A 16,051-nucleotide genomic window follows, 5' to 3' on the forward strand; every position below is an offset into this window, starting at 1 on the left:
AATCAACTGGGATTTTATGAACGCTGGCTGACTAAAGTTAAGACAAAGGTGAACAGCTAAACCACAGATACAGGTGTCACAGATTGCTTTCTGAAACAGATTTTCCAGTAATTTTCACTTAGTTCTAAGTCACTGGTACTTTTAACGTGGGAATTATAAGGAAGAGCCAATCCAAATTATGCGAATGTGACAAATCAGAATGGATGAATCAGGTGACACAAAACCTCCCAGATCTAAGTGACCTTAATATAAGATTTCACAAAAAAATTCTTTCAAGGTTAGAAAGTTTATACTGGACCATAAAATTACATAAACTTACCATTTCCTGATTGTCATCTATGGCTTTCATCTGGACTTTAAGTTTATTGACTTCTCTGTCATAGCTACTATGTGGGACGGCAAGGTCATACATTGTCAAAGACCAGAATGTAGCATAAAACTGAGGACTGATGTCATCCCAAACCTTGGGAAGGTGCAGAGAAATCACAGCATCATGAACAGGAGCCATCACCAGCTCACACGATGTAATGTATTTGTGAACTTTGTGCTGCTGTTTATTTCCCTTCTCAGCTTTTTTTAGTTCATCATACTTCGACTGTGGGTAAAAAGAAAAATGAAAAGTTTGTAATCTTCATACACGAACAATATAATTTAACTTTTACAATATAATTAAACTTCCTCCAGAACCTTTCTATATAAAAAACATTCACACACATGAAACATCATTCATGTACATAAAGCACTGAAGAACACCATACAGAACTTTTAGTATTCATCCATATTGGATGGTTTTATCTTTCTTCACTGATGCTCCCACTTGTTATAGTAACACATTATACTACACCAAATAAAAATTCCTCTCGATATTTAACAGTTTAGATGCAGGGACAAATTTATTTCTGACACTTCCTGAGATACGACACCTTTTGGCTGCCGCAACATTTTCCTCCACAGCAAAAAATCCATCTAAAGCATCTGCAGAAGAACTTACACATTGGGGGGAACAGGGAGGGAGAGAACTCCTACTGATCACCCAGATCAGAAGAGATGACTTCATTAGCTACAACTTCTGTCAGTTTTGTGAAAGCTGACACATGGGCCATATTTTCTATGAAAATAAAGGATAACCTGTTTCAGCCCACAGCTTCTTCTTCTACCTCAACTCAAAGCTTCCACAAGTTTTATTTAGCAAATTAAACTTTAGCAGGAACCTAACACGTGTAATGGTAACACGTAATATAGCAGCACTAACAGCAGGCAAACAGAAGAGTTCTACTTACTGAAATATGGTGTGCATACATGGGTCTTGAGAGGAAAAATGCAGCATCGTGAGGTGTGTGAAACTCGTTACAGAGAACATCAATAGAAGGCACTCGCTTAATGTAATCCTCTGTGCTGAGATTGGATGCTAAAAACCCACCAAATTGTACCAGGGTATCATGGCACTACATGTGAAAGATACAAAGTTAGCAAAAATTATTATTTTGTTTAAAAGTGAAGTTAGAGAGAGGTTTAAAGCTTTTTTTCTTTTTAAAAAAGTTTACAACACATAGTACAGCAAGCCCTACAAAAGCCTGCAGGACTGTAAAAGCATTCTGTTCTACCAGAAAGAAATGAAACTAGCTCCTACTGCCTAAGGCAGCAAAAGAATTCAGGCTGCTGCGTTGTTAGAGGAAAATTCTTCTAACGAAGTAAAATCAGAAAAACATAATAGCTAACTTAAGAAACAGGAACTTCATTTTTTACGACGAAGGATGTTTTAATCTTTCACTCAGAAGTCACTTGTCAATATAACATATATTTAATACACCCATACATTTTAATGAGATCGCTGCAACTAATTTTGAAAATTCTCACATATTTGTATTTACTGTGCTGAATTCTTATCTATTCTTATTTATGTGCTGAATTGTTATATATGGTGCTGATACACTAGAAGTTACCAAAGAAAAGGAGGGGTTCTTATAAACGCAAGTGGTTTTACTTGCCTGATCATACAGTTTTCCCACCAGCTTCAGATGTTTTTCCCCTCCCTCTTGAAAGATCACACCATTTCTCTGTTGAGCCATAAGCAGGCAGAGTGGAAGGGCAAGATCATGGTCCAACAATGCATCTTTCAATCTCTGAGAAGATTTCTTTGTATTCCTGATTTGGCCAAAGTATCCACCCTGTGTGGTACAGAAAAAGTTGCCCAAGTTTGGAAATAGTGCATCACAAATGGAAACCATGAGTGCTTCTTACTGTAGAAATACTGATGAATTAACATCAATAGTTTACTGTCTGTCAATAAACCCTCTTCTCTGGATCCTGTACTGCAACGTACGTATAAAAGAATCGGAAACAAACTAGTCTTGCATGCTATTAAATGGTCTTTTACCCAATAAATGAAGAGTGACATTTCAGCTCAGGCATCATGATACTGCATTTTAGCCCTAGGTCTGCTGTGATCTGCTCAAAGTCTCTTCTCTGTTCAATACAGGACTGTCAGATTTTAGTTCAGATTACAGCTATTCAACTCCCTGGGGAGTTGAGTCTAGGTCAGACTCAACTAGCTCTTTGACACCAAGGCTGCAACAGTTTTAACTATTAAAATGGTTTAAGATGTTACTCCACTCAAGAAGGAGCTGCTGCCCCCAAAGCAGGGCTAAAGCAGCAGGACTGCATAATGTACAAGCTCGCTGGCTGCTGTAATTCACAGGTTCTCATACAACGAGTAACGAAGGCTGCTTTCGTTAATATGAGGTGCTGTGAACCACAATTAAGGCTCATGTATATGTTGTCTTGGCTGCCTGTCTGCAAGGCTTGTAAGTTCAACAGAACAGGAAGCTCTCTGATGAAAGCAGTAACACCTTTCTCAGCTATGCTGCCAGTTCATGAATCAGAGTCTTCAGAACCACCATTAATAAGCAATAGCTACTTTTAAGTAAATTTAACACGAACACACCTCAGCTTTTAGTTGTTCTCCACCAGTCATGGCTTCTAATTGTTCCATTGTCATTTCTTCTGTAATTTCTATCCCTGCCATTTTCTGCACTACCTCTTTTAAAATAAGCAAATCAAAGCTGCACAGAAAACAGAAGAGTGGAGTAAAAACAAGAAAATTTGTTTAAGAAATTGAAGCTATGACATTCAATACACAGTACAAAACAACACTACAACGCACATTACAACAAGTAACATTTTAATTCCTTTTTGAAAAAAAAAAAACCTAGTATGCTGAGTGCACAAGGATTTCTTTACTGGAAGTAAAACATTAGTACTTAAAAGCAATGCAGGCATTCAACAGCTAGGTTTCAGAACTCCTTCACAACATCCCTTCAGAACAATTTCACTGTTTTTGAAAATAATGGTGTGTGGTGCTATCGCTATCAACAAATTAATCATAAAGTTTATTGCTCCCTTTTGTTGTTTTTCATGTTTCACAATGTATCTATACAGTTATTTCATACGCATGAAATATTTTAATTTTTATTAAAACTTTCTAGAATAGTACACAGCAGTAGAAATTTACTGGCAAAATTAGTTTCGAGAGGGTATTTGGAACATGGAAAACATTTTTTTTACTTAAAACACAGAATATACAAAACACTCCAATAATCATCCTGTCCAGAGACCAGGCTTTACTTCCTGCTCTGAGTTCTGTAAGGACAATGACTCTTCCTCAACAGAACAGTAAATTGTATCATGATTATTTAAATCAGCAATATTTTCCAGTAACTTCTGAAATCTGTGTGACCTACTTACAAAAAGTGTTGACCCATGCCCTCCAAAACAAGGTTTTATATTAAAATAATTTATATTGTTTGTATTTTTGCTTTTCCAACCATACGTATCTTTTCTGTCTAGGAACCAGCATATACTCCAATTCAAATACTTGAGTAGTCCAGTCCTATGGAACTGGTCATAGTGGTAAATCCAGTTTATTTCTACGTTGCCAATACTACACTGAATATTAAAAAAATTTTTTTTCCCCAAAAAATACTTAGTGTTTTAATACTTAATTCTGGAGAAAGACAAGAAACATTACTTACCCTTCCTCTGTAGCTCAATGTGATTGTACCATCATCAGAATACAAAACAAATTTGGGACAGGGGAGCACATGAGACTGAGTGTCTACATTGCAGGGAAGGGAAAAAGCTAGCCCTAAAATAACATCTCCACTGGTAAGCTGTCTTTCAGTAAGCATATGGAGATTCATAATAGAAAAAGTTGATACTCACCTATGTGATAAAAATAACACAGTACAATTAAATAAATAAATGAAACAATACTACTAAGTGATGATGATGGAAGGACAAAAGGAAATTTCAAACTGCAAACCTTGTTTACAAAATTTTCAGTTATAATTAACACTGACAGATCAAGAAGCAATTTAACTGCCATTAAATAAATTGGACAAAGTTTTCAAAATATTAAAATGTTAAAGAGACATCCCTGCAGAAAAGAGATTATGAGAAAGAAAAAACTAAAACTGTAAAAATCACACCATTTTATATCACAGGTACTTATTTTTTAAATAACATACAATAATTTCTATGAAAATATTACAGACCAGCAGGGGTTTTTCCCTGCTTAGTTAGTTAAGAAAACTGTACTGAAGTAAGTTACAGATGAAAAAATCAGTACTTCAAAAATATGTCACAGCTACACAATTAGAGGAAAAATAATGCAGTAAAGAAGATATTATTCTTTCTGCTTTAAATTGCTTAACCTTCCTGGTATTACAAATAGAGTTTTACCACTACTAAAGTAGCTACTACATCAAGTGCCCTTTTATCAGCAAACATCCAAATAATACATAATTAAAATTGAGTTTCTAAAAGAGCAGTTGTACAAGACTTGCCTTTTCCCAGCTTTCAGTTGGTTGGCTACATATTGAAGTAGACCAGCAAGTTCAATTGGGTATTTTCGGAAAACTGCACCACAAAAGCTAGCCAGACCTAAAGTAAGTAGAAACAGGTATGACTGCACCTCATGAGATACTTATCGATTAAAGTATTAACAAAGTACATGTGGAATATTAGCAATATATGTATTTTGGTAATACAAAGACAAAAATATTTTCCTATTGATTAAACTTGCCAGCTCTCTTTTTTGTTTAAAAAAAATAGCTGGTAGATCAAAGATAAATATTGATCATAGGTCATAGGGAAGGTGAAGTATTTTAAACATTAATATAGTAAATAAAACAAGAATACTAACTCTGCAGCCAGCTCGAGATTGTAGTGTCGTCATGCTTCATTCTCTCCTTCTCGGGGTTTGCCAGAGCTTCAATTATACAGTCTTTAGTTGCGTTAAAGAGAATATTTTTCCTCAATTTGTAAAAACAAAAGTTACACAGGCTCGTTTTTCCAGCTCCACAATTTGTAATACGTGAACATGATATGCAAGTATAGCAAGCTTGATATTGGGAATCCACTAACAGTTATGGTATTAAAAAAAATCATGAAAGAAATGGTAACTTAAAAAGCAGTATTTACCTCACCATTTAGAGGACCACTGTCCCTTCAAGAACAGGGTGAAAGTAGTAAAAAATACCCTTAAAAATAAAGTATAATACTCATAGTGTGAAAGAATGAATAGAGAGGGTTCTGTAACCCACTAAGAGTACAAATTATTTGCAACTGTCACTAAAATTTCCAGCAAAAGCAGCAAGAATAAAAAACAGTAGAAGATAATATTTACTCACAGACAACAGAATTTAATCTGGCTACAACTGCAACTTTATCAGTAACTAGACATATTGATTTACATAAAAGGATACATGCCAAGACATCGTAGTTCAGCGAAGTGAGGTATTTCAGTGAATCAACAACCGGAGTTATTAAGTTATCGTATTTTTGTATTTGTGATAAAATCTGAAAGTAACAAAGGACATTGAGCTGAACAGTATTCCTTATCTTTCACATAACAAACCGAAACCATTTTAACAATGTTTGTCTAGACAAAACTTCCTTTGGAATTGATTTTTCAGAAGGTCCTAAACCACTTTCCAAGTAATAAGTAATCCCATGAATTTATCTAGTACCCTATAGATATCAGTGAAAGATGTCTCTAACATGTAAGCACAATTTTGTGTAATTATTTCTCTTCTCAATTATCAGAAGATAAAATTGCAGAAACATTTAACTCATTTTTTCCTAAGATTTCTTAAGAATCTTAAACCTTAGCAGTTAGAGTTCCTGTTGCTACTTATAATCATAAAAGACTATTAAAAAAATTAATGTAGGTCATGAAAGAATATAAGTAATCAAGTTTTAGAATGTTCTCTTTGGTACACGATGCATATGTGTGTGCGTATATTGCAGTATTAATGTCTTCAAGTAACATCTAAAAACTGGTAGATAAGTAATCACAAGACACATTTGTGAATAAGGTGGAGGTCCATCAACACACTTTCAGACCTCTCAAGCATTCTGTAGCACCAAGTAATCGTAAAAATCCTTCCCAACTTCATAGGCGCATTTCAGACTTCGAAGCTTTATGTTTTCTTCTAAATGACCCTGATGTATCTTCATCACAAACACATACAACCACCCAGAGCAACCTAACTTGAATTTCTATTCTGCATAACCTGATCAGCACATCCCTGTACCTCTGAAACCCACCTCAGCTATCTCAAATTAAATACTTTACTCCTATAAATAAATGGATGTAGTTTTCTGTGCAATTGTGGTTATTCGAGAGCTATTGTCACAGTTAGTATCTCAGACCTGTGCACTACTAGCAAATTACCATATTTTAAAATTTGCATCAAAAGTGATAAATAATGCAATTAGAACTACCCTCCAACTAAGACAGCAGGTCCCTTCCTATACTTTAGTATCTGTTGTTGGGATGAAATAATCTTCAAATACACGTAACTACATACATAATCAAATAAAATTGTAGGATTGCTGTGGCTGAGCTTCCCAATTTGTCTTCCAGAGGGTTTCACATTTTCCTTAGTTAAACGCCTGTAAAAGAGACCATATTTTATTGCAACAGACAAGCTGAAGCTGAAGAATACTACAACAGCAGGTTAGTTCCAGTGAAGAAACACCTTATTAGTTGCAGAGATTAAGTTCTCACTAGCAGATACATTTTTAAGAAATCTAAGCACAGAAACACTACTCCTCTGGGAACCTGAAATTTTTAAGTCTGTATGTGCAGAGAGTACAAACAAACCAATTGTCCCTATATTACTGTGGACTGTATCCTAGTTTCAACTTTGAGCACTTAAGCATTTGGAATTTGTCAGTGGGACCTATACCACATCTAAAACCAGCATGTGACGCTGTTAATCACTCATGCAAATTCAATTTAGCTACAGATTAGTCATTTTGCATTTGTTGCATTCTGTTCATTGTAAAACAACGTTATTTTCATTGTGTTACACTTCCACAGCATTTCCTACTGAAGATATGAGCTTAACATGAAACCTGAAGTCCACACACAAAAGTAAGTTGTACACATCACAATCTCAACAACTGACAGCACTGTGGCTCATTTGCGCAATTTAAATCCACTGTACAACCCAGAGAAGAAATGTAAAGTTTTACTGTCTATGCTAGCTATACAGTAAGTCAGAAGAGAATCAAAATCATTGTTTCCAGCTTTCACAGCTGCAAATCCAAAGTCTTCTACCCAGTAACAATTATTCTGCATTGCCTATGTAGAAAGATTCTAATTACCCACATTATAAAACAGTGGTATTTGCTTTTGGCAATGATAAATGGAGAACCCAAATCCCTGACAATGATATCAGAGATGTTAAATCTAAGGTAAATCTGAAATAGTCGTGAGCCTGCTTGAAGATGAGAATTAATCATTCCATTCGATTCAACTTACTGCCCTACTTTCAAATCTACAGAAACTGTGACAAGATTTTTGAGACTCTTCAGATTAAAGAGTCTCCATACCTGGAGAAAATACATTGCACTCTGACATTTCCAGAAGCAAAGCAATTTATCAAACAACAACATACCCATGGAAAAGGTTTTAAATAATTTAAGGGGATATTTTTCACAGACGAAATACCCCTGTTGATGACAAATTTGTCTGTATCCTTACTTACTTCACAGTTTTTAATCACAGTATATTAAATACTTCATGAACAAGGATTATCAGCGAAATTACTGAGTCATTAGAAAGGGAATGTATTTGTCAAGTTATTTTTCTTCAGTTGGTGACATGCAATACATTGATTGTATCCCAGCTGATGATTATTTATGGAATTAGACAACTTACTTCATGATATATTTGGCTCGGTCTATGGTTTGAGCTTTAACTTTCACTAGAAGTGGGTGACTATTGTATGTTTCGTTCTTCCATTGCCCATAAAGACGGTACCTTGAAAGATTATAAAGCAAAACTATTTTTAGTACTCACAATTCAAAAGGCCACTTCCAAAGAATGGAAACAAATTATTCTACTCACCGGTATTGGTACGGAAAAGTTTTGAACATTCCCCATAATTCCTCAGACATGCATGCATTGCAGTCCATCAAAGAAAGAGACGGAAGTAAAACTTGATCGGTAATACTCAACAAACAGCTAAACAGTATGTCCTGAGATGAAGACAAAAAACTCAAGGTGACTATCAAGTAAGTACATCAGAAGCAATGCAGATTTTAGTAGACTGATAAAATGTTTGCCACAAGATTAAGACTTTCTAAACAAAAATCTAAAGAGAACTTATAAATATCTCCCATCATAAATCTTGCACTAGATAAATTATGGATCATATATACTGTCACTATGTTATTTGCCTATATAAGGTATTTGAGCAAGCTGCTGAAGTTTTCAGCAAGTAGCACTCATATTTTCAAATCAAATAAATCATTTTAAAATCGATATACTGTGGACTCGCACGAAGTGCAACAGGAGAAAATAGATTTTGGCAACTGCTCTCAATGTATGAAGGTATTCCTTGCCACTACTCCATTTTCAAAATTCCAGATTAAAACCTGAAGGCATTATACACGTTCCTGAGACACAGTACCAACTTCCACGTTTCCAGTATTCTACCCTCCCCCTTTCTTAAACATTCCTCTTTCCTATTGAGCTATATTAGAATAACCGTAACAGCAAAAAAAAAAAAAAGCCTACACAAAAAAAACCACAGAAGAGACCACTTTTCTCTGCGATGATCTGAGGAAGTCAGGAAATTATGAGAAGTGAGAAACAGGAGTAATAGCTAATATTGAAAACTGAGCAAACTTCGTATTGAAAACTTGCTTGTTGATTAAAAAAAGACAAACCAACTTGTTTTTATAAGTCAGATTTCAACAGGACACTTGGGTTTCATTGTGACCAATCTTGATAATTCAATACATTAGAAAATTTAGAAAGAAACAAATTAGCCAATAAAAAAAACTTAGCTATTGTACTACCTCCACTACTTCTAATTTCTCCTTTTCTCTGTGCTTTTCCCCAGTAAATTCTTTAAGATACAAGGTGCTACCACGAAAACTGTATTTATAGAACAAATAGCTGAAGATATTCCAACTAATTCTGAGCAAATAAGTAGAATGCATTGGACCAAAAGAACAGGATTAGATTTGAGAACTCAGGAGAATGAAAAAAAAAAGGACAGAAATACAAACACAATCCACCTGTGACCGACTCAAAACTTGCCTATAAAAATCAAGACAAGTCTGTAATGTACACTTATTAAAGCATAAAACTCTACAGAGAAAGAAGAGTTGTACAGTTATTAAACATTTGTTCTGAATTACAATCTCACATAAAGACATCTTCCTTCAAAATAAACTCACCATTTTCTCTCTATCTTCTTGCTTGCTTCCATCAGACTGAAACTGTAACAAAGACAATCATGTTAATTGTAGCATAATTAACATAACAGTTACAGTTTCAGAATAAGGTTACCTCAGCAAAAGCAAAAACCTGAAGAGCCACATGCCTAGTAAATGTTTAATTTTCCAGGTCTGTCAGCATCAATCTATTTTTGAAGGAAAATCCAAATGCACAGATGAAATGCATTACATAGGGGCTTTGTACACTTTTGTTCAAAAAGAGGTATCAACTAAGATATCACGGAAACTTATTATATACGAAATATTGGATTTTCTTACTGGAGAGAGGAAAAAATTGCCCTAAGCATTCACCTTCTCCCTACAAAAAGAACCACAACTTCCAACCCAATTATTAACAGCCACAGATTATTCTCCCCACCTTTCTCTCACAATAACACCCTCTTAAGCTTTTAGTCTTCGTTATTAAATTACCTTATTTTCTCTTGTCTTTCCACTCACCATGAAAAGCATATTAAGCTATCACACCAGTAAGTGTACACTTGAGCATGAAAGCTGCAGTGCAATGTTAGTAATCTAACTTTTAAACTACCGAATGGGTTAACTTACAGTCAGATCACCTCCAGTTATAAGTATTTCTACTGTGTGTTAAATGTAGTTTCGTAACTAGAACATGCTGATGGCAATAGTGCATTAAAAATAACTTTCCCTATGTTACCTTAACCATTCTGTCACTGACGAATTTCTTCATAGTCCCAACCTAGAGCAAATAGCTAAAATGTTGCTCATTCTTGTCAGAAACACATTAAACTATTATATTCATATATTTACAGTAAAACTGCATGAGAAATTGCTATAACCAAGTGGTCTCCATTCTACTGTATGTAGAAACAAGGGCTTTCTCACAAACCTTCAGTACTTGAACTTAATGACAAAGTAGTCCTAATAGTTTGCTGACAGTAGTAAAATGAATTACTCCCTTGTAATTATAGTTTCCAAATTAACTGCGTTGTCAGTGCAACATAATGTATCACTCAAATATCAATCTTCTCACAGACCAGCAAGAAATAAGGATGCTATAAAGCACAATATTAACCACTGGGAAGCTTATTATGCTGGATGAGAAGATGTTGAGAAATTATACCTCCTACAAAGACACAGCAGCAGAGGAAGATGGAAATGCTTGAAGTTATCGTGATTTTATAACAAAGACTACTTGGAATCCAAACTTAGTGTAGCTTCTGTCACCCTGTCATTGCATCTTGGAACCTGATGAGAGCAAACTCTCTTGCCAAAAGTCTGTTAAGTTAAGACAAAAAGATGTTCAGTCCGAAGTCTGTGATCTTAGCTCTGCATCATCAAGTACAGCTGGACATGAAAGCTTCCCCTGAGGTGGTACATAAGTTTTGAACATTCCAATATTTGTTAGTTGTAGTGGAAACAAAAAATACTTTCAAGAAAAAAAAGTTATAAAACTGAAAATCTCCCCTCCAGTATCACTCAGACCAATCAACCTCTCCAACTTTCAGTTATAAGTTAAAATAAAAAGCTAGGTAATAATAATATTGATTTTTAAGTGGGGGTGGTGGTGGTGTTTGTTTGCTTTTAATAATAATAATATCAAAAAAATATTTTAAAAACTATGAATGTGAAAGTTTCTCTGAGCTGTTATTTTTAAAACAATTTAAAAACCCTCTACTGTTGACTTGAAAATGAACCAAAAACTGCTAGTCAAATAGCAAATTGCCAGAAAAGCAGCAAAAGAAAGTCTGAGCTACTGAGTACATTCCAAGGGAGTTCAGAATATAAATTCAATTTACAATTGAATATAAATTCAATTTACAATTGGTCACACGACCAATCTTTCAATATATACATGGTAAACATACAGTCAAAAGAAAAAAAATAAATATCAAGAGGCCATTTTATTTCTAAAGTTGGCTACTTGAGGCTTTATAGGGTGTTTTAGATCTCCACACTGAACTCATCCTTAGTAGCATCCAGAGATTTGTCACTAATACAAGTTCAGGAATAGCAGCATTTCACCTGGCACAACACGGGGACACCCCACTAATTAAAAAGATGCAACATCCTCTACTTCCCAAGTAACCTAACAGATGGAACAGAAAGTATTATTTTAAGTACTGGACATGTGTGAGGTTATTGCTCGCCATTGCCTATGCTCTCACTCTAGTAAAACGTAAAAGCTTCTATCCAATTAGTATCATATGTCCGTGTTTTTAAAAATATATCCATACACAGATGACGTTTTAAAAGATTATGACCATAACAAGAAATTAGTAATTACTAAATATTCCTGGTTATAAACCTAAAGTGCTTTAAGTTGCTCACAAAAATGCTATGTTTATTGATCACAAAAATGAACAAGAATTAAAATAAGATTCTCCAAATTTGTCCTTAGTCAAAGAATTTTTTTATGTTTCAGAATTTCAAGATTACACAATTAGTAAGACTTGAGCATTTTTTGACATCAGAGGAATTGGTATTTTTCAAGTTTTGACAAGCTGTTCTGTCATACCAACCTCTTTCATAAATGCTTTTCCAAGGCGCACCACTTTCGCAAATAAAATGGGATCATGGGAGAGGTGAGGACCAAGATAACAAAGCATGTTGAACACTTCCTTCCTCAAGTCCTCGAAGCTGTCTGCTTGTTTTGGTGCTCTCTTGTTTGGCAAAGAAGAAATTGGTGACCCTTTAGCTCCTTTAGGTACACCAACTCTGAAAAATAAGATGCACAGCATTTCACATGAAAACCGAAGTGAAAGTTTTAGAAATGTGCCAATACAGTTAGGCTTATTATTGAATTCATGCTTATAAATAAATAGTAGTTTTCCCCTATGTAGCAAGAGAATTCTACTTTTCACTTTACCTGCGGTACAGTGGTTCAATTGTCACATGTACAAGTTGGCAAAGGGCAATTGCAATAGGCTTGTGTGAAGTAGCATAAAACGGAGGCATCTGATCCATAATACTTTGTGCATGCTGCCAATCACCAATTTTTAATAAAGCTTCCAATAAACCAAGCTTTTGATTATCAGGAGGCTGCAAGATAACAAACAAGTAATGAGAAAGTGTATTCACAAAGTCTTCTTAACATTTCTGCTTAAGCAGTATGCAGCTGTAATCCACAAAAAAACTATTTCAACTATGTGATAAAAAACATGTAAAATAAAATACAGCTAGACAATAAACACACTTCAAAAGCATTAATAAACCAGTCCACGCAGAATCTAACATCTGGATCAACAAAAAAAAGTTAAAGTTAAAAACAAAAGTTTATAAAGTTGTCTGACATATGTCTGATCATGTTCATTTCAAAACGTCACAATCTATTGCAGCTTATTTCTTTACATGACATTTTAAGAACAATGCAAGCATTTAAGAATCCTTTGCATTGTGTGTAGAAAAGTTAAGTCAGTAATTGTTAAACATTGTTTTCTTTATCCAGGCATTTACTCTATGGTACTGTATCTAAAATTGTATCCAGTATGCAATTTTAACATATAAAGTATTCAAATTTAGACTGTCAACAGCTTTCACACGTAGTTACTCTACTAATTGCTACGAATTGCACAGCTAATCACAGACAAAAATATTAACACAGAAAAAAGCTTTTCAAGAAACAGAATGCATTGCATAACTGTACAAAGAGTCACACAAATTCTTTTTAAGTACAACTCTCCATTTTCCCATCACACAGGCTCAGACTTCATTAGTCATTGTAATCCTTCCAAAAAATGTTGCCGTTTCTGCCAGAGCTTAAAATTCCCTAGTTCTTAAATTCTAAAGCTTTGCCATAAAAACTGTCTTAATTTTTCTGACACTACTTGCAACATATACACTCCCCACATCCCATCAAGAGTTTACTTTTCCATTAGAACATGGTGACATGCACACTTCAGAGAATACCAGGGAGCCTCAACTGACTGCAGAGAAGGTGGACCAAAGCAGTGTGGTATAATCAAAAGGGATATGGAAATAATGAGCGGGAGGGAGGTCAGAAACTTAAAAGCTAGTGAAAGGAATCAGTTTAAGCAGCAGATATGGCTGCAATTGAGAGCCAGAGAGCAGTGACTATATCAGCTGCCTGAAGGAAGAAAATTAATGCGATTTTTCAAGCCAGGCAAGAAAAATGGAAGGAGGAAGGAAGGTCAGAAATTTACAGAATCAAGGTGGGTAGAACAAACAGGAGTAAGTAGACAAAACAGATTGATATAATGAATCCAGGAGGACACAGAAAATGAAGAATAAAAGCTGTCAAGACCGATGGAGCCCTCCCCCCTCTGCAGCACTCTACTTATAAAATGCAAATATCAAGCTTTTATTTCACTTTTTGTTTGTTTTAAACAAGATGTTTAAGCAGTACTTAGACAATCACATGAAGATCACAACAGAAAGGCTGATAAGAGATTAAATAACTGTTTTTTAAAGTTAGGCTTGGACATGCTGAAACAATTTAGACCTACGGAAATATGAACAATACATGACATAGTAGCACCTCAAACAGGAGTATATATTTACACATACAAAGATACAGAACTAATGGAAAACACAGCAGAAGTTACAATTAAAAATGTTCAATTAAAACCTTCTTCTACAATGGAGGATAATTATACAATTATCCTCCTGATATTGTCTGACAATTGTTTATGTCCCAATTCTTGATCGGGAGAAATAAGGAATGAACTCTTACTAATGTCATTATTTTCAAGAAATCAACCAGAATTGTACTATCGCAGGTCCTAGAAAACACAGTTGTTTAAGATTTTGAAGTATATGAATGCTGGAACATACTCTGTGGAGCTGATACAACAAGAAGGAAGGAAAGAAATTAATTAGCCACTGAACCAAGGACATTAAACCTTAGCGAAATTCAGAACAGCTCCCCAACCATGCATTTTTGCACATTCAGTATAATGGAAGTGCAATCAGAGGATAGACACAAGCCGTCCAAGAAGTACGTACCCCGTCTATCTTTCAAATAAATGCAAAAATGTTTTCATAACAATTATTATGTTTAGTTTAAAATAATTCAAATTATTTTCTTGGACAGCAAAATATTCACACATACTCACCTTTTCAGTTTTCTCCTCTTCTTTTTCTTTTTCCTTCTCCTTTTCCTCAGTCTTTTCAGAGGATAAGACAACCATTGTAAGTTTTCTGACAATTTGCTTTGCTTCCACTATCTCTCGCTTGTGTTCCTCAATGATGGCATTATCCCCTGGAAGAAGCTAAAAAAACAGAACAAACTTTATAGCTGAAAATTAAAGTGAGCTACTGCTACTTTTGATCACTTGAGCTCAAAGCAGAAGTTTATCCTTCGTTGGCAGTAATCAGATGAACTTACTCCCTGGAAGGTTCTTTTCCTTGCTACCATCATCCCAACAAGGAAATATACTATTAACAGACTATTTGGCAATCAACGACTCACGAGAAATCATTCTGTTCTACTTCCTCACAAACATTAGTCATATAAGCTCCCCTTCCCCTCTCCAATTTACCATTCAGCTGTAGATATATGGTGACAATTACACATGTATTTTTCAATGCTTTGAATTTACAAAATTCAGTAGTTTAAAAGCAAGTGAATATTCAAAAGCATAAATTTTCACTTGCTCATCTAAAGGAAAAAAAATTCATCACCAAGGAAACCCAGTTAACCTACTTAGATACACATTTTGATTGCACTGTATTTTAAAGGAATACCATTTAAAGCTTACCAAATTTCCTTTTTATCAGTAATGTGGGTTAAATACACGTAACATCTGTTCCTTAAAACCCATCTTACATTAAGAGATACCTAGTATGATAAAACCTCAGCAGTCTTGTACTTGAGAACTGTCAGGATGAGGAAGATAACCCTACACTCAAAAATTAAAAGGTCAAGTTGTGAGACTGAAGAAAAGCTCTTTTTCTGACAAAGCCAAACTTCAAATTGATTCCTAAAATCATGCTCAAAATTTAACTGCAAGTAAGTAATTAAAACTTATTGTAGGATCATGACCTCTTTGATACAGTAATCTTTTCTTCTATTGTTTTTAACAAGGGAAGATTTTTACTGTTTTTTGTCCTCCCAAACTGACAGTAGAAGGAGGAAAGACTAAGCATCATCATCTTCAGAGAAAAGATAGTAGAAGTCTGCATTTTCATGGAAATTTGGGGAAGAACATATCCCACTTGGAAAGGTAAAAGGTTGAAAGAGTTGCACTTTTCTTATTTGAAAACAAAAGTAACCTAAGATTCACCAAGAAATACCTAGCACGGAATTTTAAGG

At 34.8% G+C, this 16,051-nt stretch overlaps 1 protein-coding gene across 2 annotated transcripts in view; it reads right to left on the minus strand.

Annotated features, from left to right (window-relative positions):
* THOC2 (THO complex subunit 2) overlaps nucleotides 1-16,051 on the minus strand; it is a 53,526-nt gene that overhangs the window by 19,295 nt on the left and 18,180 nt on the right. Inside the window, exons 10-24 of one of the 2 annotated variants that reach the window (XM_063345364.1) lie at nucleotides 14,853-15,008; nucleotides 12,647-12,819; nucleotides 12,300-12,495; nucleotides 10,475-10,516; nucleotides 9,760-9,801; nucleotides 8,420-8,550; nucleotides 8,231-8,332; nucleotides 6,873-6,957; nucleotides 5,766-5,859; nucleotides 5,204-5,284; nucleotides 4,845-4,941; nucleotides 2,945-3,062; nucleotides 1,989-2,168; nucleotides 1,281-1,445; nucleotides 320-595 (exon numbers count right to left, since the gene is read on the minus strand). In XM_063345364.1, the coding sequence (XP_063201434.1) occupies nucleotides 320-595; nucleotides 1,281-1,445; nucleotides 1,989-2,168; nucleotides 2,945-3,062; nucleotides 4,845-4,941; nucleotides 5,204-5,284; nucleotides 5,766-5,859; nucleotides 6,873-6,957; nucleotides 8,231-8,332; nucleotides 8,420-8,550; nucleotides 9,760-9,801; nucleotides 10,475-10,516; nucleotides 12,300-12,495; nucleotides 12,647-12,819; nucleotides 14,853-15,008 (1,938 nt within the window). The remainder of the gene's footprint in view (nucleotides 1-319; nucleotides 596-1,280; nucleotides 1,446-1,988; nucleotides 2,169-2,944; nucleotides 3,063-4,844; nucleotides 4,942-5,203; nucleotides 5,285-5,765; nucleotides 5,860-6,872; nucleotides 6,958-8,230; nucleotides 8,333-8,419; nucleotides 8,551-9,759; nucleotides 9,802-10,474; nucleotides 10,517-12,299; nucleotides 12,496-12,646; nucleotides 12,820-14,852; nucleotides 15,009-16,051) is intronic. The other variant, XM_063345366.1, reaches the window with a different exon arrangement.

Source organism: Chroicocephalus ridibundus, chromosome 9 (genome assembly GCF_963924245.1).
Source record: "Chroicocephalus ridibundus chromosome 9, bChrRid1.1, whole genome shotgun sequence".
Classification (NCBI taxonomy): domain Eukaryota; kingdom Metazoa; phylum Chordata; class Aves; order Charadriiformes; family Laridae; genus Chroicocephalus; species Chroicocephalus ridibundus.